The sequence below is a fragment of the Agelaius phoeniceus genome, chromosome 1 (genome assembly GCF_051311805.1).
Source record: "Agelaius phoeniceus isolate bAgePho1 chromosome 1, bAgePho1.hap1, whole genome shotgun sequence".
Classification (NCBI taxonomy): domain Eukaryota; kingdom Metazoa; phylum Chordata; class Aves; order Passeriformes; family Icteridae; genus Agelaius; species Agelaius phoeniceus.
Genome location: NC_135265.1, coordinates 2,239,332 through 2,267,070, shown reverse-complemented (window position 1 = coordinate 2,267,070; position 27,739 = coordinate 2,239,332). Strand labels below are relative to the sequence as shown.

The 27,739-nt window shown below is 47.4% G+C and overlaps 1 protein-coding gene across 2 annotated transcripts in view; it reads right to left on the bottom strand.

Annotated features, from left to right (window-relative positions):
• Window positions 1-27,739, bottom strand: part of WNT3A (Wnt family member 3A) — a 96,296-nt gene that overhangs the window by 30,255 nt on the left and 38,302 nt on the right. For both annotated transcript variants that reach the window (XM_054637451.2, XM_077190537.1), the window contains exon 2: window positions 9,267-9,508. In XM_054637451.2, coding sequence (XP_054493426.1) covers window positions 9,267-9,508 — 242 coding nt within the window. The remainder of the gene's footprint in view (window positions 1-9,266; window positions 9,509-27,739) is intronic.

The following is a 27,739-nucleotide window of genomic DNA, read 5'->3' as shown; positions in this document are numbered from 1 at the left end:
CCCTCTTTGTCAGGAGGGAATAGAAGACACATTTTCCACTCCTTTTGGCTCTTTGGGACATAGCAGACACATTTACGTCCTCAACCAGCCAAACCCACCCAGGGCTGGTTGGTTCTGGAGCCATCCCAAAGCAGCCCCCAGCTCATCCCCCTTCCCCCAGCATCCGGGTGAAGGAGACCAAGGCTTTGCTGTCGCTGTTTGCCTGCTTGGCTCCCATCCATGTGTGTGTGTGTGTGTGTGTGTTTGTGCCTCCCGTGGCGCGCCAAGGGCCCGTTTGGGGCCGGGATTCTCCCGGGACAAAGGGATGCTAATTCAGCTCCCTCTGCTGTTCCCTTTTGTCTAGGGCCAGCTCCCACGCCTGGACTTGGCACTCTGGGGATGCGGCAGAGGGAGCTCCTTGTTGCGACCAACCTGAGCCCTCTTTGGGGAATGTACCCAGCAGGGGAAGGGGGAAGGAGGGCAAGGGCGGGAGGAAACAAATCCGCAATTCCGCGCATTGTGAGCGCAGCCCCAGGCTGGAGCTTCCAGTGCCTCCCGACGCCGGGGAGAGACGGCACCGGGTTTTGTAGCCACGGGCTGTCTTGCTGCTTTTGCCCTCCCCTGATACCCTGTCTGATGGTTAAGTAGCCAGGAAAAAACCCAAAAAAACAAAAAAAAACCAAAAAAACACAAACAAACAAAAAACCCCCAAAAAATAAAACAACAAAAAAACCCCCAACAACAACAACAACAACAACAAAAAAAACCCCCAAAAAATCCCAAAAAAACAAACAAAACCCAGAAAAAAAACAACAAAAAAATCTCAAAAAACCCACCAAAAAACCCCCAAAACAAAAAAACAACAACCAAAAAACAAAACAAACAAACAAAAAAACCAACAAAAAAAACCCCAAACAAACCAAACCAAAACAACCAAAAAAAACCCCAAAAAAACCCAAAAAAACAAAATGAAAAATAAACCACCCCCCCAACAAAACCCCAAAAACCAAAAAAACCAAAAAACCCCGAAAAACAAACAAAAATAAACAAGCCAAAGAAACACTACCAAAAACCAATACAAAACAACAAAAAAGAAAAACAAAAACAAAAACCCAACCCCCTTCCAAAAAAACACCTAAAAAATCCCCAAAAACCCCTAAAAAATCAACAAAAAACCCCCCAAAAAACCCCAAAACAAACAAACAAACAAAAAACCCAAAAACAAAAACGAAAAACCAAACCAAACCAAAAAGCTCCTGCATGTCAGGGTTGACAGATGAGTGGGAGGTGGAGGGAGCACAGAGAGCAAACGGGATCAGCTCCTGGAATTGCTGCCATTTCCTTTTCCCCATCACTGCTCTCAGGGTTTGCAGCCTGCACCGGCTGTTGGCTCTTTACAGCTGTTTCCAGCTGTTTCCAGCTGTTTCCATGGGCTGTCTGCTCTCCAGATGCACAGGAGCCAGGTCTTTACCCCAGGCTCACTTTATCACAGGGAGCTGGTGAGGTCAGAGCCTCTCAGAAACCCCCAAAACCCGAGGGCACTGGGGATGGAGAGGCAGATGCACCAGGTGTGATGCTGTCCCTGCCCAGGGCTTGTCCTTGGACACCTCAGAAGTCCCCAGAAGATGAAATGACCCCTCTGATGGTCCCACCTGGCTCCAACAGCAAGAGGAGGAGCTCCTCACCACCTCAGCGCACTCCTGCTCCCCAAAGCTGAGGGATAACACCTTGGCACCTTTCCTCAGCATCTCTGTTTGCCGCCCTTGCAACCTGCCAAGGCTCTGGGGAAGCTGCAAACCCCCCACAGGACTCTGTGGGATGCAGCCACAGCTCCTCCAGACACCCCCAAACTGCTTGTCCAGCATGCTGCAGCTCCTGCACTGAGTTAGCCACCCAAAACCCAGGTCAGGAATGCTGAATTTGGGAATTTGGGCTGCAATGGGCTCAGCAGTGCAGCATCCCCTCATCCCATGCAGTATTCCCACTCCTAACTCAATTTCCACAGACTGGAATGGGCTCAGCAGTGCAGGATCCCCTCGCCCCATGCAGCAATTCCCACTCCAAGCTCAATTTCCACTAAACTGGAGCTCCTGTCTGGAGGGGCTTCAGTTGGATTTAGTGGAAGCTCAATTTCCACAGACTGGAATCTCCAAGCTCAATTTCCACAGGCTAGAATGGGCTCAGCAGTGCAGCATCCCCTCAGCCCATGCAGTATTCCCCACTCGAAGCTCAATTTCCACTAAACCCAACTGGAGCTCCTGTCTAGAGGCTGGCATGTCCTGCCTCTGGATTTCAGCTGGCAAACCTCTGGATTTCTGCATCCTGCTGGCTGAGAGGAGCTTGCACAGTCACATTTTCAATCCTGATCCTTCCAGTTTCCTTCCCCATAGTTACAGGGCAGAGTTTGTAGATCTCCGTTGTTGATACCAGGGCAGCTGCCCAAATTGCCATCAGCGGGGAGGGAGACGGGGTGGGGCTGGAAATCAGATCCTCTTGGGAAGAGTTTCATGAGAGAGAGGAGAGAGAGTACCTCCTACATGTAACAAACCTCCTGGATGGATCAGTATCTTGTGGCTTTCTGCTCATGCCTTACTTTATTGCAGAAGTGGAGAAGGCTGATCCAGAGCAGGGAAAAAGGAGGGGGGAAGTCTCCAAACTCTGTTTGGCTCGGAGACAACTGAGATGCCAGAATGCCATCAGGAAAACAGGATGAGATCTGCTAAATGGATTAATTTTAAAAGGTTATGAGATGTTGTTATGCCTTCAATAGCAAGGGACTGGCTGCATTCAGTGGTCCAGGAGATCCTTTCCATGTTGTTCCACTATTAAAATAATAATAATTCCAATATTAAAATAATGGAACACCCTCTCCAGCAGGGGCTGGATGTCAGGATTGCTTTCAACAGGAGAAACGTGAGGGGTGGGAACAATGTGCCCCCAAAATGGGCCTCTAAGAAGCACCCATGGAAGTCTGAGGCTGTAGCCCTAGGCTCCCTCTATAGTCAATGGAGAGAAATAAACATCTTGCTATGATTCATGTTATCCTGAGATAGGTGTCTGAGATAGGTCAGATGAATTGCTCCCTGGAGATGCCGGCTGCTCTCCACGGACTACAAAGGGAGCCTGGGGTGACTGCTCAGACTCTGACAGCTAACTCTGGGAGATGAGATCAGGCCCATCAGGGAGCCCGGGGAGGGAGGCTGTTATGTTATGACACAGCAAGAAAAAAAAAATATGGAGGAGACTTGTGACTCCAAGGGATGATAACTGAATCTAAAAGTCTGGTTCCATTCTTGCCTGATCTGGGGAAAAACTCGCATGGATTTCACCAGACATGAGATGAGCTTCCTCCTCCACAATGGGGAAGAGTCAACCCTTGAACACAGCTTTGTTTGGGCTTTCTTGAGAGAGAGAACACGTGGGGCTTATCCCCAAAATATCTAGAGTACAAAATAAACCAAACCTCACAAATGAGCCGAGCCCAAAATCAGCCTGGCAGCAAAGGTGACAGTGCCCAGCATTCCACAAGAAACTGGATGTGATTTGAATCCCCCCTCTCTCAGGAGCTAGACAGATGCCTGCTCTGCCCTTCATGCAGTCCCTGGGAGCAAGAGTCTTCTCATCCAGAGCCGGTCTCCCTGGATTCCCTCAGTGATTGATGGAGAGATGTAGAAACGTCAGGGTGTGAATAATTTAATCCAAACTGTCTGGAATACCTCAGATGAATCATGCCCTGGAGGACCCCAGCAACAGCTGGAACTCCCTCGACCTGTCTCGCTGTCTGGCATCTAGGACCCAAAGTTCTGCTGACCCACTGCTCTTCTGCAGGCCCCCCAGTTTTAACTTTTTAGGGAGAAGCGAAGAAAATGGTCAGTGCTAGAAGAGAAAATAGAGGGGCTGGTTGTCAACACCAAAGCGGTGGAGGAGATTTGTAAAGAGGAGGCTGTCTATCTCTTGGTGATATGTCAAAGCAAAATGTCCTTTGGGAAGAGATGTTGCAGTCAAATTCAGATTTTGGTTTCATTCCAGAAGTCTGGAGGGGAAATTCTCCAGTCTGGATCATGCAAGGAGCCTGCTTGGATAATGACAGTCACGTCAGGCCACGAACAGGCATTGTGTGCTCTGCTGTGGGAAGGAATGAGGCCCTGGAGATCAGGGATTCCAGATCCCTGATGGTAGCACACTGTTAGTGCTGCCCATCTCCACTGCCAGGGGACCTTCAAAGGGGTTATCTGGTGTCACCTCCTGAAGGACACTGCAGGACAGTGTCATCTGCAGGAACGTGGTGAGGGAAGACAAGAGGGGAGGTTTGGGCTTTGTGGTCATTCTGGGGAAGATGACAGAGAGATCCCATTCCACCTTGATTTGAGATGGAAGTGCTGGAAGGCAAGACACCCCCCAGTTTAACAGCAAAGCAATGCAGTGGTCTGAAATGCTCCATATTTCATCCCATCCTCAGCCTGGTGGGTGCCCAAGCAGGAGCTGCACCAAAAGGAGACTCGGGAGAAAAGGAGACTCAGGGCTGCCCTCATCACTCTCTGCAGCTCCTGAAAGGGGCCTGTGCTCAGCTGGCCCTGGGCTCTTTCTGCAGCAGCACTGACACAACCAGAGCACACAGCCTCAAGGGAAATACAGGTTGGATAGCAGGGAAAAGTTTTTCATAGAAAGAGTGAGAAAGTTCTGGAATGGCTGCCCAGGGAGGTGGTGGAGTCCCCATGCCTGGGTGTGTTTAACAAAGCCTGGATGTGGCACTGGGGGCCAGGGTTTGGTTGAGCAGTTGGGGCTGGGTTGGACTGGATGGTCTTGAAGGTCTCTTCCAACCTGGTCATTCTGGGAATTCTGTGAATTCAGTGAAAGGACAGGGCTTTGCTGGCCACAGACAGGATTAACCCCAGGGAACAGGAGCAGAGGGTCACTCCACCACTGCTGTGACTCTCGACATTTGCCTCGGAGCAGGCTCAGCAGCCAACCATCATTTCCGGAATGAATTTACGCCCCTGGGCCTTGGTCACCCATCAGGCTCTCGTTTGTCCGCTGGGGAATTCGCTGTGCATCCTCACAGGGCTCATCCCATGGGTGCAGAGCCACGGGACACCCCTGCCCTGGCTCCTTCCCACCTCCTTGTGCACACAGAAAGGGCAGGAGTGGCTTCCCAAGGCTGCACACGAGTGTTAAAGTCTAATAAACAAGCCCTGCCGGCCGGGGCTGAAAGAACCCGAGCCCTCTCCAACAAAGCATTTAATCCAGTTTGGCGTAACCTTTGACATTATTAGGGATCTCAGTGACCCTAATCCAATCAGATTGATTAACTAAAGAGGAGACCCCATCAGCAGACCCCCCTCTGGCCTCTGCTATTTAGCCCTGACCAAACAGTGGGAGAGACGTGCCGTATTTACACCACAATGGGTCGGCGCTGAGAACCTGTTTCATTACAGAGAGACTTAAACTCCCATTACTCCATCAATGTATCATTCTTCAATAGTTCATTAAAAGCTGCTCCTCCACAATAACTATTAACCATTTCTCAGCCCAGCTGGCAGGTTTAAAGCCCTGGCCAGTCTTTAGCAGAAGGAGGTGGGAGTGAGTGAAAGAAATAGATAGACAAGGGCTCCCTTTTTAAATTTAAACGAACAGCGGGCTTAAATAGTTGGAGGTAATTTACTTTTATTGAATGGGGGGGGGGGGAGGAGAGAGAGGAAACTTTTATTTTGACTTAATTATGTGCTGAGGTCCTTTAAAGAGACAGGGCCATGATAAGCTTTAATTGTATTACTTCTCTTGAGATTGGTTCATATTTCTGCCCAGAGGAGTTTCAAAGGGAGCTCACGTGGCACCCAGAGACTCTAAACTCACAGCTTAAGCATGAACAGCCTCTTCAGGCCACAAAAGCTAAAATAAAGGCAAAAGGCACAATTCCCAATGCATGGCACTTCAGCTGGGGATGGAAAATGCCTGCCGGGTTGCACTGCTCACTTTCTGCTGTCAGTGATGGGGTGTCCTTCTCCTACAACCCCCAAAGTTTTGTTCTGCCTCTTTTTAGAGGCAACTCAAAAATCTCCCCTTCTCCTTGGTGAGCTGAAAGATGCAACAACCGCATCTTTCAACATTTTTGAAAGTTGCAACAACTGCATTAAAAACTGCCAGGCCTCTCAGGCAAGTGGATGAGCATGAGCTGTGGCTCAGTGGTCGCTTCAGGTCATGTGGCCATTCCCATGGTTTTCTCCACTTCATAAAACACAGGTGGAGGAAGAAATAACAGTATTTTTCCTTTCAATATTACAGTATTTTCCTTTCAATATTACAGTATTTTGCCTTTTGATATTACTGTTGCAAAAATTCAAGTGGGAGGTTCTTTTCTACTGTCCAGCAGTTGAGATTTGAGCTTCTGGGAGACCAGAAGTGAGTTGTAGTGTCTTTGTATCAGAAATGATAAGCAGATTAAGTCCAGGTAGAGAGAAGGAGATCGGACTCAATTCTTTCCCCATACCAGGAAAAACCAGGAAATCTGTGAATTTCCAGGCTTTGTTAAACACACCCAGGAATCCTGGCTTTTTGCATTCCAAGTAGTCCAAACTGACCAAAACTCCCATTTCTTGGGGATTTGCAAGGAAGACCCAACAGTGACACCTGTCTGAATGTTTCTCCATGAAGTGGCACACCTGTCCATACACTCCCAAGACCACAGAGGAGGAGAAAAACCCCATCCCACAGCCCTGATCCTAAAGCTCATCTCATTACACCCCTGCCATGGGCAGGACACATCCCACAGGCAGGGACACCTTCCACTTTCCCAGGTTGCTCCAAGCCCATCCAACCTGGCCTTGGACACTCCCAGGGACAGAAAGTCCACACCTGTCTGGATAATTGAATAAATAGGGTGGGATGGGGGATTTCTGCTCTTCCTCTGCCCTGGAAGACATACAAAGAGCAAAAGGGATTTAGGGTCAAGGGTTGCCTTCACCAGCAGCAGGTCAGGATCACTTGGACATCACCATTCCCTGGTAGCTGAGCTCATCAGTGCCAGTCCTGTTTAATTTGTGATTCACCCCAAAATCCCAGAATTGTTAGGGTTGGAAGGGACCTCTGGAAATTAGGCCTGGCTAAAAGAAAATTATACATAAATATAGACTTAGCTAAAACATGGGAGATCTTTTTTCCATAAAAAGGCTGATGGGGGAAAAGAGTCTGGTTTTAGAGGAGATATCAGAGCATGGCTCTTAACAGGACCAGAGTCTGGTGACAGTTTGGCACTGCTGAATCACAGCTCAAGCCCAGTCCTGAATGAGCAATGAGCTCCCACAGCAGCGAGGGCAGCCCAGACAGTGAGGCAGCCTCAGCGAGATTTGGGCCTGGAAAGGATTTCCTGGAGGCATTAAAATCGATCCTTTTCAGTGAAAGGAGTGCAGATAGTCTGTGAGGCAAAGGGGAGATGCTGTAGGAGCTGCTGAGGGAGGATAGGGATCCCCACTGACCCACACCAGAGCTGCACTCAGGTCCTGGGTGCAGATCTGAAAATCCAAGCTGCAAAACAGATTTTTGCTTCCTTGCTTTCTCTCTCTCCTTTTCCCCTTCTCCCTTTCAGGGTAGGAGCTCAAGTATGTTCCTACCCTGGGGGATCTGCCGCACAAGAATGCGACTGAGCTGTTTTTTTTCTCCCCCCCCCCCTGCTGTAGGTGAAGCAAAACTGAAGGGTGGTTTGATTCTCCCTCAAGGAACAACATTCTTCAGTTATGAAATCGTCCCAGTCTCCTCTCCCTCCCTGAGCCTGGCTACTGAGAGCCTCCAGTGTGGGGCAGGGACAGACCCTCGGTGCCGGCACCGCTGGGAGATATTTGGGAATTTGGGAGATGGTGGGGTTGGGGTCCCTCTGGTCAGCAGGGAGGTGAGGAGCAGTTTGTCCATGAGGATAATTGCTGCAGGAGATGTGGGGTGTAAAATCCCAGACTGTCTGGGAGAACATTGGCCAGCGAGATCGTGGACTCCCCATCCCTGGAAATCCTCAAGGCCGGGTTGGATGGGGCGTGGAGCAACACGGTCTGGGGGAAGGAAATGCCCAAATCTGTTCTGAGTAATGCAGCAGGGGCAAAACTAAACAGAAAACTAGATGGGAAGCACTGCAGAACACACCCCAAGGTGGGTAAAGATCAATTACATACACCAGATTGCCTGAAAATATTCCAAATGCTCCTTCCTCTTTTATATGAGAAGGAAGGAAAGGAAGGAAGGGAGGAAGGGAAGGAAGGAAGGAAGGAAGGAAGGAAGGAAGGAAGGAAGGAAGGAAGGAAGGAAGGAAGGAAGGAAGGAAGGAAGGAAGGAAGGAAGGAAGGAAGGAAGGAAGGAAGGAAGGAAGGAAGGAAGGAAGGAAGGAAGGAAGGAAGGAAGGAAGGAAGGAAGGAAGGAAGGAAGGAAGGAAGGAAGGAAGGAAGGAAGGAAGGAAGGAAGGAAGGAAGGAAGGAAGGAAGGAAGGAAGGAAGGAAGGAAGGAAGGAAGGAAGGAAGGAAGGAAACACAAAACTTATCCCAGACTTAGTGAGACCAGCAGATCAGCAGGACCAGGACCAGGCTGGGTTTTAAAAGATACCCAACAAGTTCAAAGGATAAAGTAGTTCTCACAGGCTCCTATCAACATATAAGGGAAAAGACCAAATACTTAAGCTTAGCTTAGGGCTTTTAAGCTTAGCTTAGGGCTTAAATCCCACAATATTCAACAACCTAGGGCAAAAAATTTCTGAGTGTTTCCACTTCTATCAAGGGGTGCAGAAAGAGTTGCCTGAATTTGCACCCTGTCCTAATTCACTGTGTTCACAACCAAGGAAAGCAGAAGCATTAATTGACGGTGATTTCCCCAGGCCTTTGATCTTCATTGTATTTCATAATAGTATAAAAACTGCTGTTATCTGCTAAGTCCAGTCCCTAGGAACCATCCCCAACAGCTCATCATTTCCCCTCTGCCATCCTCTAGAGAGCTGAAATCACAGCACGGGGTCAGAAAAGGAGCCAGGTCCAGCTTGAGCACTGCAAACACAGAAACCCTCTGTGCTCATTCCCAGGGTGCAGGATGATGGGGTAACTCACGCTGAAAGGGACTCAGGGAGGTCTCTTGTCCAACCTCCTGCTGCCAGCTGGAACTGAGATAACCCCACTCCTTTATCCAGCTCAAGGCCTGTCTCTTGCAGGACATTTTACAGGATTTTTTTTTCAGAAGGGAACGAGTTCACAGGAGCTTTCTCAAGACCTCTTCTGCCAATTCCACCACAGATCTCCCCAAACCCGTCGCTCCTCACTCACCTTTATCCAGCACGGGCCCAAAGATGGCCAAGCTGTCGTTGACAGTGGTGCAGTTCCACCTTCTCCCTCGAAACTGGTGCTGGCATTCCTGGATGCCAATCTTCACCCCTTCTGCCACGCTGGGCATGATCTCCACGTAGTTGCGGCAGAAGCGCAGCTGCTTGGGCACCAGCCCCGGGATGCTCCCGCACAGGATGGGCTGAGTCCCCAGGGACGAGTACTGGTGACCAATGGCCAGGGACCTGGGCAACAAAAACAGGGGAAAAGAGATCTGTCAGGCTGGGTTTCACCTCTGTGCTTCTGGTTCAGAAGAATGGGGACAGGAAATCAATGTCTTTAGTTCCTCGGCATTCCTCCTCACCAGGAAATACCACTTTCATTGTTATCGATCCCTAAAACATCTCCTGGAGTTCCCTACAGGCCCAGCAAGGCCAAAAACTCTACTTTTAATATCTTCCTTCCCTTTTATTTATCGTCCCAAAGCCTTAATCCATCACTGTGCTGTGAAATATTTTCTTCCTTCCTTCCTTCCTTCCTTCCTTCCTTCCTTCCTTCCTTCCTTCCTTCCTTCCTTCCTTCCTTCCTTCCTTCCTTCCTTCCTTCCTTCCTTCCTTCCTTCCTTCCTTCCTTCCTTCCTTCCTTCCTTCCTTTCCTTTCCTTTCCTTTCCTTTCCTTTCCTTTCCTTTCCAGCCAGGGGGTCAAACATGCATTTCTTTCTCCGAGACACACCTCTTACAAGATGTTTTATAGGAAATTTTGGCAGCTGAGTCAAAAGCACTTCTGGAGCTACCCAAAGGAATAACTCCAGCAGCTGAAACCATCAAGCTCTGAGTCTTTGGAAAGGCAGCACCAAGAATTTGGGAAGGGGAGCAGCATCATTCTTGTGGGGCTTTGGTTAAAGTGAGGGGAATGAAATTAAAGCCAAACCAAACCAACAACCAAAAACCAATCCCAATTAAACTTGAGTGCAAACTCTGTGCTCAGCCCAGTGGAAGTCTTGAAAGGAGTGTCCATGAACCTTTATGTTGGTGAAGCCTTGGAGACAAACAAGTCAGCTCTGCAGGGAGATCAGCAGATATGCAGCTAATTAGATAGATTTTTAAAGTGTTTTTTACTGGTGCTTCTAATAATAACCTTGATTACTAAAACTGAAGGGATTTTTAGAGTATAATTTCCTTTTCTTCTAATTAAATCTCTTGATTGTCTTTTCTGCCCTGAATTAATGACAAAGAGGAACCTGCCTGGGCAGTGTGTATTTCTGTTTACATTCATTTTTTTGCTGTGTGGTTTTCATTTGGGAACAGCCTGGTGTGTTTAAATTAACAACAGGGCTGTCAGGGAATAAAGCCTTCACTCTCTTTAGCTCTGACTTAAAAAATAACACAAGGATTCTATCGTTGCCAAAGTCCAGAAGAAATTAGCTTGACTTTAGCAGGTCTCTAGGCTAGGATAAAAATTATTTTAAAATTGCTTTGTTTTAAGGAGAAGGGTCCTTGCAGCCAATTCACTCCTGTCCTGGAGGGGACCTGGTCTAGAGGGGTCACAAGTGAGAAGAAGGAAGGTGACATTCACATGGTCAGGAGCCACATCTCAAGGGCTTTGCCAACTCCAGATTAATCTTAACAAATCCATCCTTTCCAGGCAAATGAGGACATCCATTTCTGGATTCCAAATGGCTCCAGCTAGGAGTTTAGAACCTGGATAATCAGCTCAGCCAAGAACGTGCCCTCCGCTAAATGAACTTCAGATGGACAAGGTGGAAGGTGTGTGGGAAACCAAAGGATTTCCAGCTGATTGCCTGAACTTAGATGCCTCTCTCCACCTCTGCTGGACTTCTGGGAGATGATTAATCTCAACATTAGAGGATAATTAATCTGACCCCAAGGAGGGAGGCTGAGACAAACAGCATGAACTGCCCTCCAGAAGTGCCCCTTTTTAACATTGCATTAAAAGGGGGAAGGAGCTCCAAATTGTGTCCCTGTCACCCACCCTCCAACGCTTGCTGGGGTGTCTCCAGCTCACCCCAGGCTGCTTTTGCAATCAGAGAGCAGCAGACACTTCCATGCCCCTGCCCAGCTGAGGTGTGTGCTTGGGGCTGGGGTGAATCATGGCCTTGCCCCCACTGGCTGGGCTGGCCAGACTCAAACCCCCCTGGGTGGCTGGGGCATGTCTGCACCCTGGGAGTCTCCAGGTGAGTCACACCACGATCCCTGACAACCAGCAGGGATAATAAGTTCCTTGAAACTCTCCCACCCAGGAAAGTTCAGCCCTGGGTTGAAGGACACACAGAGACATCAGCTAGAGGAAGGAGATGAGTTCCTGCAGGTGCCTGCAGGAACCCACGGGAGAAAAGTGAGGAAAGGACCCATTAAACTCATTTTCCTTATCTCAGTGGCTAGATATGGGGTTTTCTGAGCTTTAGATTCATTCAGGGTACACAGCTGGCAGAGAGCCATCTGTGAAATGGAGCCCATGCCAAGTACAAGTTTTGCTGTTAAATATTATACAAAGCACTGGACCAAAATTTCTGGACTAAAGACACCTTCTGATACTTCAGGTTTCAGAGGACTTGTTGAGTGTTGCCTCTGTTGCCTTGTTGAGTTTTAGGGTGCCACATACCCAAATTTTAATTCTTTGAACTCTCACAAGACTGGGACTTAGGAGGTGTTCCCAGCTTTAGGACTGGGAGGTAAGTGGTCCTATCTCTGTAAACCATCTGGAGAGATGCCTTCATTGAAGTCTCCAGGTGAAAACATCAGTTTACTTGTTCCTACTCATCCTCCAGCCATTGATGACAGGGAGTCCAAAGTGTGGATGTCTTCTGGTGTCTGAGGTTAACTCTGGTGGGAAGATCTGTAGAGTTTGTTTCCACATCTCCTGCAGCCACCAACATCCTTCCCAAAGCTTTCCAAAGTCCCTTACCCAGTTCCCAACAAAGATAAAGCATCCATGAGTTACCATCAACCTGTTGCAGGCTCCATCCACAATGTTGTGAAACCAGAAGGATTTTTCTGAGCTATATCAGTAGGACCCTGATGAAGTTTAGGATTCCAACCTCATAAACTTTAATCATGTGAACAGCCAAACTCAAGCCTGTCTCTGGGTTGTTTTTTTTTTCGTGGTTACTCCAGTGGTAAAATGAAAATACCAGTCATAGGAAGAGGAGTTTATAGGTTGGTGCCCTCAACTATTCGTTTCCGTTGCTGGGGAAATTATCTAAGATTAAAAAAAACCCCAAAAACATATAGAAATGCCTGTAATTGCTTTTTCACTCTGCTCCCTGCTCGGTACAGCAGGGAAACAGTCACACCTCACTTTGATCTGAGTTACAGTCTGGAAAGTTTAATCTGCAAAAGACAATCTCCAGCGAGAGCCTTGTTCTCAAGGTGTCATCAGGCCCTGAGACGGTGCAACACCAATTTGGCATTTCATGGGGCACTGTGGAGTCACTTAACTCTCAGCTGGAGCTGCAGGGTGGAATCTCAAAACATCTCCCCATGAGCAGTGGCTCTGCTGTTGAGCAGAGCTGAGCACCTTCCTCCTCCTCTTCCTCCTCCTCCTCCTCCTCCTCCTGCTCCTGGCTCACTCGCAGCTCCTGGAGTGTGATAACATCTCCCCCAGCACCCTCTTTTGGTTTCTACTTTGCTTCCAGCTGTAAACACTTTCTCCCTCTCTAAAGTCAATTTATCTTTAGGAGAACCCAGTTCTTTCAGCTCCCTGTCATTATTATTGATCATCAGGTGGGAACCTCATGAACCTTCCAACCTTCTCCTCCACCCAGAAAAAAACCCAACAACAACCCAACAACCAAACCTTTAGAAAAGATTGGGAAAGTCTGTAAAGATCAGAATCTCATTTCAGTGTTGCTCAACTCTCTCGTAGCTCCCATCATTCATTTATTTTTTTTTTTCTCGCTGTTTCCAATGATCAAACCTGGCATTTGCATTTTTCCACTCTCCTGGGCTCTCCTCCTAAACAATCTCCTTCATGCGGGCAATTTTGTGTTGAGACATGGGCCGAGTGTCATCTGCTGTGGTCTAACCTTCAAATTCCCTGAGCACCACCACTTCCAGGATGCACTGACCCCAACCTCTCCTTTTCCATGGAGAATTCCTGAAGCTCTCAATTTTACAAACACACTCGTGCCCAGAACGGGCTCTGCTCAAGTCTGAACCAAGGGAAAGGGTCAAAGAGTTGTTGCTTTCAAACCAACCAGGCCTTTCTTCCCATTAGCACAGGAGGAGCCATGAAAACACTGCTCTGTATGTCCACAGCCAAAGTTCTTAGCTTATCTTTAAGCCTTGCATGCCCTGAAGTGTTTAATTCAACCTCCAGTGAGCATTTTTCTTTGCCAACACACCTCGAGAGCTCTTCATTTCCCTTATCTCAATCTATCTGCTCCTTCAGCAGAGCCGTTGTAAATAAGTACCTGGCCACCTTCTTAATAAATTACATGTACCCTCCCTCTTGGAATGGACACCCCAGCCAGGTTAGGAGGGAGAAATATGCAGGAAATACCTGCTCAGAGGGTTTTTTTTCAGAAAAAAGAGAGGGTTTCAGTTCTGGATGACCTCACTGCACAGCACCACTCTGCTGACTTTTCAAGGTCAGCACCTTCTCAGCGTGTCAAAAGTCCTTGACACATCAGGAGCAGCGTGTGGAGACTCCTACAGCTGCCTCCTTCTCCATGAATTCTCTCATTCCTGAGCTTTGTTTTGCTATTCATCCTGGAGAGGCTTTTTGAGAGTTTCCTCCAGGGATGTCCTTCTGGGGTCCCCAACACAGGGAAAATAACTTAATTTATCAATGCTGAACAGCAAGGGTGCAACTTGCCAAATGACCCCAGAGAAGACCCTGAGGGCACCTAAATCCCACCAAATATTACAAACTGAGCACCAGGAGCGACTTTGCTCCTCTTGTCCAGCTGGTCCTGCTGAAGAAGTCAAATCAAAGGATGTCCATCTGCTCATACAGAGGGGATTTATGTTCTCTTACAGATGCCTTCAGTGCTTCTTCCTTTGCAGGGAACCCCCTAACAGCAAGATGCCTCCTCCAAGTCCTTTCCTATAATCCATCCAGGTTTCCAGAGGTTCAGCTCAGCCCCTGTTCCTTCCTAACTCATTTTGGCTGCCTCTCTGAGGTGCCACATCCCTCACAAGAACCTCAACCACGTGATGAAAGAGGGGACAAATTGTGTAAAGCGTTTTCTCTAAAAAGATGCATTTTCACAGTACATCTGTGGCATTATGATCCTATAATATTGAAATTGAGAAGATGGCTGGAGAAGAGTCCATAGGAAAGGCTGTGAGGAAAACCCCTCCAGGGCTGTCTCACATCTCCTGGAACCAGAGGGGCTCACAGAGAAGCAGGTGAGGAGTGGGCAGCCCCCACTCCACCCTACAACATCCCAAACAGACCCTCTCTCATCTCTCACCATCTCTCACCATAATCCTTCAAGTTGACCAGCATGAAATCCATGTATCTGAGGCTGCCTAAAACCACCTTTTTTATTATTTTTTTTTATTTTATTTGAGAAATGAGCAGCTGGAAGGCTGTGAACGATCCAAAAATGGGGGCTGCCATGCATGGCTAATGTCAAGAGGCTCCTGGGGCAGGGTGTGTAAGTCAATTCCCAAAATCCCTCACCACCACAGAGGGCTGCCACAAGACAGATGGAGCGTGGTGTCCATCTAACATGGACAACTGGAAAATGGCAAGGATATCCCAGAGGTCGAGACCAGGAACAGGAGATGGAATTTTTTCTGTGTCTTGTCCACCCTGGACACACAAATGTCCATGGGACTCTTGGGTAGACACGTGGGGAGGACATGGACCTGCTGCAGTGAGCCCAAAGAACAGCTGCAAAGTGGATTTGAGGGATGGAGCGTGGTTCCTACAAGGAAAGGCTGAGAGAATTGTATCTGTTCAGCTTGGAAAAGAGAAAGCTTTCAGGGGGTCCTCACTGTGGCCTTCCTGGACCTGAAGGGACCCACAAGAAGGATGGAGAGAGAGAATTTATGAGCCTGGAATGGCAGGACAAGGGAGAATGGCTTCAAACTGCCAGAGGGCAGGGAGAGATGGGATATTGGGAAGGAATTGTGCCCTGCGAGGGTGGGAGGCCCTGGCACAGGGTGCCCAGAGCAGCTGTGGCTGCCCCTGGATCCCTGGAAGTGTCCAAGGCCAGGCTGGATGGGGCTGAGAGCACCCTGGGATGGTGGAAGGTGTCCCTGCCATGGCAGGAGCAGAATGGGATGATCTTTAAGGTCCCTTCCAACTCAGGCCATGCTATGGTTTTATGATTCTATGGTTTGAACCACCAGCCCAGAGGCCCGGTGGGTGGACAGGCAGGAAAACTTCTAATTCTACATTCACTGAATGGCTTTGTTTTTCACAGAAAATACCAATATTCCAGCAGAGGCTGTGATTTATTTCTCTTTTTTACTGTGAAAACAAAACCTAGAGAAATTTTAGAATGAAAAGAAGTAGAACTTGTCACACCCCATTATTTTAAATGGAAAAGGAAATCATTCTGCTCACTATTGTCCCTCCTGCATCAAAGTGGTTTTATTCTGTGAGATTAAAACTATCCTAAACCCAAGCAACTACAAAATGTGGACAATAGCAACAATTTTAATTGTTGTTTTAGTTGAAAACTTGGAAACCACCTTAACACAGATCAGCAAAATGATAGGTTTGGCTCTCGAAGACATGAATCAAGTAACTGATTCTGATGAAAGATATTTTTTCAGTTTGGGGGTTGTTTTTTTGTTTTGCATGGACCAGTAACAATCAAGCTTAGGCCTAGGCAGTTTAAATTACAGAAGTGTCATACTTTAATTCAGAAATTATTACTCTCTGCAACATTGATTGTGGTGGGGTCTTCAACATGTGGCTCTGGGCATCATGCTATCAAAACTAAGACATTTCAAAGGGGTTCACAAAAAGAAATCTAAACCTGTTAGACAGCACAAATTCTGTCCTTCCAGATTTTTTTTCCTCCAGCCTGGAAAAGAAAGTTTGTAACCTACTGGGTTAACTGTTCTTGTTGTATAATTCCTCATTCATCTCCAAGAACAGCACAAGGGCTATATTTAAATCCTTTTTTTCTCCTCTAACCCTGAAAGTATGCCCATAATTGTGTGGCCGAGTCCAACCCTGCACACACACAGAGGTTTGGAGGTGCCTTTTCTCCCACAATGATTCCCTCACCCTTGCCCTGTATGAATAACAGCAGTGGTGGTGGCGATGATGCAGCAGCACTGGGTTTCTGCTGCACCTTTCCTCAGAGCATCGCCGAGCGTGGGACTCACCTCACCCCACTCTGACCATCTCAAAGTTTGGAACCTCGGCCAAGCTCGCTGTCTACCGGGATCCATGGAGCCACATCAGCACCTCCAGAGGGCAACTCAGCCCATCCTGAGAGAGATGCCTCAGATAGGGGGGCTGAATCACTGCAGATGCCCCGGAGGCAGCACTGGCTGTGCAAAAATGAGGAGCACAAACTGGACACCTTTTGTTGTTTTTTTCAAGCTGAAAGTAGGAATTGGGAATTTCACCCTTTTTTTTTTTGGCAGAATCTCAGAAATCCTTGGAGAGCTGGAAGAGGAGGCCAAGGAAAGTCTTTGCTATCTCTAACGCGGAGCACGACAGATTGTTTAGAGTGGTTTGAGGCTGGATTTGAAAAATAATAAGCTCAGTGGCAGCTTCAAGTAGGTGCTAAGAAAGCAAAATTCCCTGAGCTGAGGTTTGGCCAGGACAGCGAATTCCCACAGGAACTAAGGCACACCACAACACTCAGCACCTTCCACTCGGAGTGCAAGAGATGTTGCTTTGACTTTGTCTTCCCTTAGGATCTACAGAACAGAGGAGGAGAGAGAATACAAGTATTAACAACCCAGTTCCTTGGAAAAAGTCTTTGGAACTCTTTAATTACCCAAGGCAATTAACTCCTTTGCTACACATGTCATCTGAAAAACAACCCAGGCAGCAGAATAATGGCCCCTCAAACCACGTTTTCAAGCCTGGATCCAGGTTCCAGTGACCCTGGTGTTGCTTCCATTCCCCATCCTTCATCTGGGGCTGCTCCCTGGAGGTCTCCCCACTTCAGATCTGCCTCCATGCAGCTCCATTTACCTCCTAAAATGTGCCAGGATGGCAGTGCAGGGTTTTAGAGATGCATAAGCCTTAACATTTTAATCTGCCACCTACACTGCAGTTTATGAGCGCTGTAAATCTCGTGGTTATAATGAACTCATCTAATGATATTGCTGATGGATAAATTCACCTGGGACGAGGAACAACAGTTACTTGCAAATGAAAGGGGAGCAATTTAAAGTTTCATGTAAACACCTTTGCTGCCTTACTTCTGACTTCTCCCAGCCTAACCCCTCTCAGGGTTTCATGACAAATGGAAAGAATGCGTGTTTGTGAGGCAGCCACTGGCTGGCCTGGAAAAGAACCTGCCTCCTTCTCCCCAGCACAATGCTTATATAACTTGGGCACTGGAATGAAGTTTTAGGTGAAAATAGCTCTAATTTTCTGGGTCAGGTGTGCTAAATTAGGGGAATGGAGGGAAGGGATAAAGCAACATATTAGGCAATGAAAAATGCCTACACAATGCAAAGATATTTAGACTCCTACTCTGAATTTCAATAATAATTAGGACTGTGGCTAGTCCTAATGCTCCCAGTTTCCCCCCTCCCCACCCCTAAAGCCTCCCAACTTGAACCTTTTTTAAATGCTCAGCAATATAAAGTACATCTTGTGGTTTCAAACCTCTCATTAAGGCTCATCCCCCTGCGCTGAGGCCTGGCCTGGGCTATGTCAGTGCTAAATACCTTGGAGGACTGGGCTCAAAGACCTCAGATCCCTGCAAAGATTGGATTTGGACTTCTAAATTGCTTAAGTGCTTAAGTGCTTGGGGGAATTTTATCCTGAAACTCCTCTGCCAGTGAAGCCAATTTTGAAATGAGAACCACGGACGGAGAGCGCCGTCATTTTGAGGTTTTGGGTAAGAACAGCAGGATTTTCACTGTCCACTGCTCTGGTAAAGCAAATTTCTCACATTTCTCACCCTTTCCTTGGAAGCTCTCATTTCTCACCCTTTCCTTGGAGAAGGTGCTGTGAATATGCATTGGGTGAGCACACACAGACCCTCACACACACACACAGGGCTGCGAGTTCCTCCTCTGGCTTTCACTGACTCATCAGGCTCACCAAATGTGTGAACTCACGCTATAATGTTCTCCCAGAAAAATAACAAATTGATTTCATTTTTACAGGCTACAGCATGCTATATAATTGGAGACACTGCCTTGTCAACTCAGACCGGTCTGACCCGACCAGAGACATTGCTTACAGCTGTTTACGGAGCCATAAAGTTTCCTCCTCTTTGTTTTTCCTTCCTTTTGCACTCTCTCTCTTTTTTTTTTTTTCTATTTTTTTTTTCCCCTCTAATGAATCCTACAACTACTTTTTGTTCTGGTCATAAAATACTCCTAAGGAAAATGCAGATTTAGAGGAGCACTTCAGCCAGTGCCCTGTGTTAACACTGGGGCTTGTGCACATATTTAAAACTGAGCATGTGTTTAAGGACTTTTATTGCTCCCAGACAGTCAATAAGGAACTTGTCACACTGTTATGTGCTTTTTTTTAATGTAATTATCGATACCAAATTAGAAGTTTGGATTGGGCAACCTCAGGGATTGTTTCCTCTGCAGACCCACAGCACAGTTCCAGTTTCATCGGGAATTTTGCCATTTCTCATTGTCACTGGGTCCAAATCTGAAACATCTGAGGAAGGGCAAACTCCTACATTATTTTATCAACTCTACTGAAACTGCCACCTAGGACTGGGCACAGTTTTTTTACATGACAAAAAAACCCACCCTGAAATCTTCTGAGTTTGGCATATTTGCCAAGCACTCATTATAAGCTTAATTTTTCTGACCAATGTACAAATAACAGTTTTTTAGATGGTGGATTTGCAAGCAATTGTATTTTGTGTAAAAATCTTTTATGTTTATCTTAAAATACTCAGAACCTCAAAAGCTAAGTGAAATGTTTTGATTTTTTTGGGGAAAAAAAAGGATTTCTGATCACATACCTGATTTTGCTACCATGAAAAAGTTGCTTCACTTTGAACTAATGAACTGAAAAAAAAAAATCCCAAACCCAAAAGGGCTTTTCATCTACTTGCACTATCCATCAAAATACCTTCTAAGTACTTGGCAATAAATTATGGTTGTGCTTCCTTTCATATCACTCATTCATTATGGAATCTGCTCCTCCTTTGGCCTGAAATGTCACAATTCTCCTCTCATTCAGAGCCTCTGAACGACTCAAGGACTGATCAAGAGGGAATCAGCTGTTCCAGAGTCACAAATATACAGAAACACATCTTATACCTTCTCTGAGGACCATTTCTGTCCCAGAGGGAATAAGGGGAATATTTGTCTGGATCCTGGTCCTGCCATATGGGAAAGGAGCATGAGAGTAGGTCAGGAAAGACAACCTTCCCTCCAGAAAGAGGTTTCAGATCTGTATTCCAGCTTTTAGAAAATGTGGAAAGCAGCAGAAGGCAGAGAGCTCCTTATCCTCTCCTTCCCTCTCTTTGGGAAAAGATGACCTGGGATTAGACAGTAAAAAATCCACATGGAGGAAGGACACAAACAACACCAGAGCCCAAAGAGAAAACAACTCTTATTTAGCACTAAAACAGCAACAAGACTACCATGAAGCCAAAGCTCAAACTTTTTTTACTGCTTATAAAATTATTTTTTTCCTCAAATGAAAGTGCAATTTCTGCTGCAACAGAACAACTGGATTTTTTTTTTTTTTTTTTTGCAAAGAAACTGCTTTGCATGGGAAAAAAATCCTCATGGCTCCTTGACATGTTTCAGCTAGATCTCAGTAAAATTAAAGAGGTACAGACTGATGAGTCGCTCAGAGGTACAGGAAAAGTGCCAGTGGATGTCCTGGCATTTGTATACACCTTGAGAGAGAGAAAAATTCTCTCTCAGAGATCATCTCTCACAACAGAAAGAATAACAACCACAATAAAACCTGGTGTAGGGAAAGAAGGGAAAGGTTTAAGTTGCTTTACAGCACTGACTTTTAGCATTGTCTGCAGATAGCTCCTGTTTACTGCAATGGATGTGCTGGATCTCCTTCAGCCCAAAATTCATTCTGCTGTGGAGGGAGCAGCCAGGCAGGTTTCAGCCATAAGGCAGCTTCATTTTCTTGGGGTGCTGAGTAAAATCCCTCCATTTGGCAACCCCTCAACAGTGACAAGGACCTAAAGACAAGGTTTTATAATCTGTTTTGGAGAAAGAAAGCCATACATATATATATATATATATATATATATATATATATATATACATTTAGACTGGGTGTTCAAAGGAGGCCCTGGGATGGAATTCCCAGAGCAGCTGTGGCTGCCCCTGGATCCCTGGCAGTGCCCAAGGCCAGGTTGGATGGGGCTTGGAGCAGCCTGGGACAGTGGAAATTGTCCTTGCCCATGGCAGGGGTGCAATGGGATGAGCTTTAGTGTCCCTTCCAACCCAAACCATCCCATGATTTGATGACTCTCAAGCAAGAGGCCACCCACTCTCCAAATCTCTTGGGTGAAAAAAGATGATTGGTATGAAAGGTTCTTCCAGACCTGGTCTAAATTCCAAAAACCCAGCCAGAGCATTGGCACCACCAATGCGTGCAGCACCAGAGAAAGGACCAAGCTTTCCCCTCCAGGCTCCTCTCCCTAAACCTGCTGGGGTCTGCTGCTCTCACACCAGGAGCTGGGGCTCAGAGAGTTTCTGCTCCAAGTGGTTTGGCAGATGTGATGCCCTGATGCCCCTCAGAGGAGCAGAACTGTTCTCCAGGGTGGAAGCTTCTCAGCTGGTGAGGCAGAGCCTGGATGAAAAACATCTGGAAAGGGTCAGGCTGGTGAATGGCAAAGAAACTGGGGAAGGAGGAAGAATCATGAAACAGAAACACAGCAATGGCCTGGGTTGGAAGGGACCTTAAAGGGACCTTAAATCTACTTCCAGCCCCCTGCCATGGCAGGGACACCTTCCACCATCCCAGGCTGCTCCCAGCCCCATCCAGCCTGGCCTTGGGCACTGCCAGGGATCCAGGGGCAGCCACAGCTGCTCTGGGCACCCTGTGCCAGGGCATCATCACCCTCACAGGGAAGAAATCCTTCTTAATATCTAATGCAGCCCTACTGTCTTTCAGTGTGCAGCCATTCCCCCTTCTCCTGCCACTGCAGCCCTTGTAAATAGTTTATTTCTGTCTTTCTTGTAGCTCCCTTCAGGTCCTGGCCACAATTAGGTCACCCTGAACCCTTCTCTTGTCCAGGCTGAACCATCCCCATTGCAGGCAGGAGGGGAAAGATTTTGAAGGAAGAAAGTGAGTCAGGAGTTGTCCTTGCAGCAGCATAAACTACCCCAAATCTCTGACTTGGGGGATGGAACAAGATTTTGGGTGAAGAGCCAGGGACCCCTCAGTGCTGGGGGCACGGAGCCTCCGTGGAAGGATTTGGGAACCTCTCCAGTGGCAGCAGCAGCACCTGCACAGCTGAGCAGCATCCCAGCCTTAATGATTTCTGTCTGAGAGTGGCTGGGGAGCTCAGACAGGCTGCCAGACCGTGATCAGCTCGTGGAGGGCTGATCACTGCTAGGCACAGATACCAGCTTTGACATGCAGCAAGGGAAGCAGCCAAGAATTTGGGAAAGCAATCCCAGCTTTCTGCTGCAAGCTCCTCTGCCAAGATCCCTGCTCTGTTTACTTTAGAAACCAGAGACAAGCCCTCCTCAGCATAATAATAATAATAATAAAGCTTCAGGGTCACTCAGCTTAGCAGATGGATTCCTTCCAGCTTGGATTTCTGTGCGGAACTGAAGCACTTGGTGGATCTGGGGGGATTATGCAATGTCCATAATTGGGTTTCACAGGAGATCTGAACGGTGACAAAACCACTCTGTGGGAAGGGAGCTCCACTGGAGACAAAGCAAAGCCATCCATGGATCTCATGTGGGGTCTGAGTGGCCACAGGCACCACTGCAGAAGCAGCTCTGTCTCACCAAAGAGCTGCTCACTCCCTGGTTTTCAGCTTTCCCATGCTCCCAGACCCTAAATACAGAACTAGAGAATCATGGAATGGATTGTGCATGAATGGTTTGTCTGGGGATTTCAAAGGTCACCCACTCCAGCCCCCTGGTCATGATCAGGAATGTCTCCAACCAGATCAGGTTGCTCAGAGCCCCATCCAGCCTGACCATGGATGTTTGCAGGGATGGGACCCACCACCTCTCTGGGCAATGTGTGCCAGTGAAAATGCATCAGAATGTGGGAAAGTAGGGATCTAATGGAGATATTTTGACTGGCCAGAAATATTTAACTGAACAAACCACTCAAGATTTTAGCAACTTTTTTTTTTTTTTTTAATTAAATAATATAGGAATTTTCAACTGCCCATACTGCCTGGACAAGAGAAAGTTCAGTTTTAAAGGGACTTTACAGGAATAACATCCTAAATGGGGTGGAGGCTCTATAACTACTGTCTTAGAGCACAACTCTGGGGTTTATGACAATGCTGAACCAATTAATTAATGGAACTCAGTTCCACAGATTATCACCAAGGTTCAGAACAACAGAAGGGGGTTTAACGGCAATAGGAAGGGCTCAGTTGTTTTACACAAAGCAGGAACACCTGGAGGTTTGACAGCACAGAGACACCAGGGCTTTAGAGGTCTCTGAGCTCTTCACCTACAGGACATCACCCCATTTACCACCAACCAGGAGGGCAGAGAGGACACTTTCTTTGGAAGGGATTGCTCAACTGCAGGGCTGAAAATGGCATTGGAAGCCAAGCCATGAGCATGAGATTGTGTTCACCCCTGATGCCACCATCAGATGTTCTCTGTTCCCTTCCCTTCCCGCGTGTACCCACACACGGACACACCTATTGACACATCCCTGGGTTTGGAGGCTTGGTTGGACATTTCTCTGCTCTGGTGCACCCAAGCATCCACCAGAAACATCGAGGGTGCCCTCAAGGAACTCTTTCTTACACCTCCTTTTCCTACAAACAGTGACTAATAACGTTTGGGAGTCAGAAGCTCAGGACAAGGCGGGTGAAGTCTCCCAAAGCTGGTGAGATATCTCCGGACATGCCAGGGTCAGGTTGAGTGCACAGGGACATCTCCTGGGGGTCAAACCCGGCTCCCAAGTGCCACAGGTTTTCTGTAGGACCCGTGCAGTGGCTTCCAGCCCTGCCTGGGTGTCTCAGGTACCGCTGGGAATCTACACCAGGATTGGGAGCCTTGATGGGGACCCTCAGCTGCTGTGGGTGGCCACAACACAGAGCTGGGCCAGCCATCCCACATGTCCCAGGTGTCCAGTGGGAAGAACTGGACACATTTAGGAGATAAGCAACTTGGCCTAGTCAAGATAGCAGTTTCAATTAGAAGTTAAGTCATGGAGTTAAATCCAGTTTAGTGCTGGACTCCCCTGGCCATGAAAGTGTAATGCTACCTGTGCATCCCTGGCAGTGCCCAGAGCCAGGCTGGACAGGGCTTGGAGCAGCCTGGGGACAGTGGAAGGTGTCCCTGCCTACAACACGGGGTGGAATGGGAGCATCTTTAAGGTCCCTTCCAACCCAGACCATTCCATGGTTCTGTGATTCCTCAGCTGTGAGTTACTGGCAGTGCAGGTGTACAGCAGGATGAATCCCACCTCGACCTCAGGATTATTTAGTCAGGTGAGGAACAAGAGGTTTGTGTTCACCTGTACCAAACCCTCTGGCCAAGGGTCTGGCTCTGAGCTCCACAGAGACTTGCTGAGAGCAGAAGAGGGGCTGCAGTGGGGTAGAAACCCCCTCCATGGGAATTATAGCAAATACAGGAGCAAAGCCCCGAGCCCAGCAGTTCCCACTGCAAAACAAGCCAGGGACATCCTCACCAGGACACAAAATTCTGGACTGAAGATTCAACACTATTCCACTCATTGTCTCCTTGTGAGATGATTTTTCCTCAGCTGGAGCAGGGGATCTGGTGAGAGGCAGTCACAAAAGCTCAGGAATTCTGCTGAGCTCCCTTCCAACAACACTGTAATCTCATGGATTCATCAACGTGTATAATTACCAAGTCAGACCACCCATTAACTCATCTCCTCTACAGCACTGGCCTGAATCACCTCCTCCAGAAAGGTGCCCACTGTTGATCCAGAGATATCCAGAGGCAGGGAATCCAGCAGTTCCCCCAGGGATGTGCTGATCCATCCTCCCTGTGAGAGCTGCTGGAGCCACTCTCTTGTGGCAGTGGTGGCAAAGAGGTTTGTGCACAAGGACTGTGGCTTTCCACACATGGCACTTGCAGGTGCTAATTTCAACTCTGCTGAAATCACCGAGACCTGAATCCTGTCTAGAACAGGAAGCAAGAAGAGGAAGACAGCCAGCCCCCCATAATTTTTAACCTGGGCTTGGTTTACGCCCTTAAAAATAATAATTAGAGGCTTCCCCCTCTCCCTGCAAGAGATCATTTATTGCTTCTGCTGTAAAAACGAGTTTGCAGGTGAAAACATTGGCTCTCTGCTGGAGTGCTTGTGCTGGGTATTCACTGTGCTCAGGCTGATCTCACCAAGTGGGTGGTGGGGAGGAGGGGAAGCTTTGGGGTTTTCAAGGAGGCTGCTGGGGGAGGATGGGGACCTGCCTGCCCTCCTGCTTTCCCCTCTCTCCTTTTCCTTTCTGAGCAGCAAACTGCTGCTGCTGCTGCTGCTGTTATTGACACATATTTCAAACAAGCCCGTGCAAGGGACTCGAGACACATTACATTGCACATGGTGCCCCGGGCCACACATTCGCCTCCTTACACCGACAGCACGTTTTGCTTCATAAAGAATGTGCAGGCCTTCACCTGGAGCTATTTATCTGCTGTGCTCCAAAGAAAGGAGAGGGGGAGAAAGCCCCACATGCCCACGTTGGCTGTTAACCCCAAGCTCCCAACCCTGTAAGTGGCCAAACATTGACCTCTCTGGCCGTGAGGTCCAGGCCACTGTCTGCTGACGGACCTGGACAGATGCCTGCAGTCCATTCCCCAACTTTCTGGGCACCTGAATTTAGCAAAACCCGTTTTTGCACCCTGACTGATCCAATCCCACAGCTCCCAGCACATGCTCCATCAGGGAACACGAGCAGAGCTCCCAGACTCCTGCATCACCCCACCCTGGAAGAGGAAGCCTATCTGGTGATTAAAAGTTGCTGATACACACCTCTTTCCAGGATCAGGGTAATCTTCCCTTGCTGTTAGCAACATTTTTTTCCCCCCTGCTTTCTCTAAATCTTTCCATCATTGTTATTACAACGATAACAACAATAATTATTACTATTATGCCTCGAACCTGACTCTGAGATTAGGGCTCCCATTGTGTTAAGAGCTCGGTGGAGAAGTGTCAGGGAGATGATTCCTGCTGTAAAAAAGCTCATTTTCTGCACTCAGGCAGGACATGAAGGGGTGAAAGAAAGAGAGAAGGGGCCAGGAATGAGGTAGGATGGGAGGCAGCAGTAAGGAGAAAGCGAAGAGCAGGGAGCAGAATAGCAGGAGTCAGCACTGGTGCATTGCCTAAGCAAACCCCACTCCTTGTCTGTGTCCACACATGTCAAATCTCGACAGGGAGAAGGGGAATGCTCCCTTCAGTTTCCCAGCTGCAGAAATGTGGATTCTATTATTTCTCTTTTTTTCTTTTTTTTTTTGACACAGCAGCGGGAGAGCCTTCAGCAGCTGCTCACAGCCATTGTCTCTTCTCTGGTAGACCCCTGCTTCAAAAGTGCCAAATTCCCAGAATAAAAATCCCCTTCCTCTGTGGCAAAATCAGGGTGGAGAACTTTCCTCCACAAAAAAAAAAAATCCCTTGCTCTGCTCTTACCTTGAACAGAAATACCTGCACTCCTGTCCTTTTGGGGGCTGGAAAGCTGCCAGGGATCCGGGGTAAGGAGTTGCTAACATCGTGCCATACTAATAATTCTTCATTTCACCCACCTTTTTTTCTGTCTCTTTAGATTAGATTTGAAGTGCTGCAGGGCAGGGACTGTCTCCTGCTATGTGCACACACGGTGCTCAGGACAAGGAACCTTTCCACTTTCCTTGGAACTGGCAACTGCTAAGGCATAATCATAAATAACAGGGAAGGTCTTGAAAGGCAGAATGACAACAGGGGGCTGGGAGGGGTCTGAAAAAGTTTTGAAAGCTTTTTTTTTTTTGTTTGTTTGGTAAATGATTAAAAGCAAAAGGTCATGTTTGCTGGTTCTGAGGAATCAGTGATTCTACTGGGACTGTGATCCAGGAGCACTGAATTACAGAGGGGGGTTAAAAGAAAAATCTGTCCAGGTAGAGCATGAGAAGTTTAAGAAAAGTGAATGCAATTCCCTTAATCACCTTTGCTCTTACAAAAAAGCAAGAAAATAAATGTAGGTGAAATCCCATGGGGAGGTTTAAAACTCATCCATCAGCTCCCAGCACTGCTCATGAATCTCACTCACCCCAATCCTCTGGGCACAGGTGAGAAGAGTGGGAAATTGTGAATATAAATTAGGACAAAGAAAAGGCAGATAAGTGATAAGGAAAGCCCATAGTGGATAATCCATGGTCAGCAGTGCTAAGAACATGAGGATGACCTATAAATAATTGTTAAATGTGTTGTTAGAGAATATACAGAGATATTCAAACACACATTTGTAGTCCCTAATAATGTATTAACCTCCTGTAGATAAACAAGGAGATAAAGAAGGAAGGGAATCTTGGATATTTCTGGATAACTACTGTTAACATTTGTAATAAATCTCCAAGTGATGATGGAAAACAAGAGAATGCCAAATAGGTTAGGAATCCACTGTGCTGTTAAAGAGCAAATGGATAACTGTATGTCTGTTATCTGGCCCAAAAGGGAATTGGATGATACAAGACTGAACCCACAGAGGATGGAAAAATTGTCATATAATTAGTGGTGGTAACCACAGTTCTATGGAAAACTAATTTTGTGCAATTTTTAAATGAGATTGTTAAACAGAGGTGATAAAAGTGATGTTGGTACAGTATTTTTAGTCAGAATATAAAGACAAAGAGGGAATACAGAATTCAAAATGGTGATATTTAGGATCAGCATAGTACAAAAGAAATACATGGGGAGTTGACAACTCTCCAGTGTCACTCTGCTGAGCAATTGCCATCAAACAAAGCTGGTTTTAACTGGAGCTCCATGAGATTGCCTCAGTGCTATTGAACCTTCTTACCAACAGCCCAAAAAACTCCACATCATCATCATCACTGAGAGAGCCTGAAGGATGTGGGAACATCAGAGGGGTGAGGGTGAAGGACACGGGCAGGGCAGCAGCGCAAAGAGAGGGGTCAGGATGTCACCACCCAATGCCACCTCCATGGCCCAGGTGCCAGGCCAGGCTTGTGGGGGTGACAGGA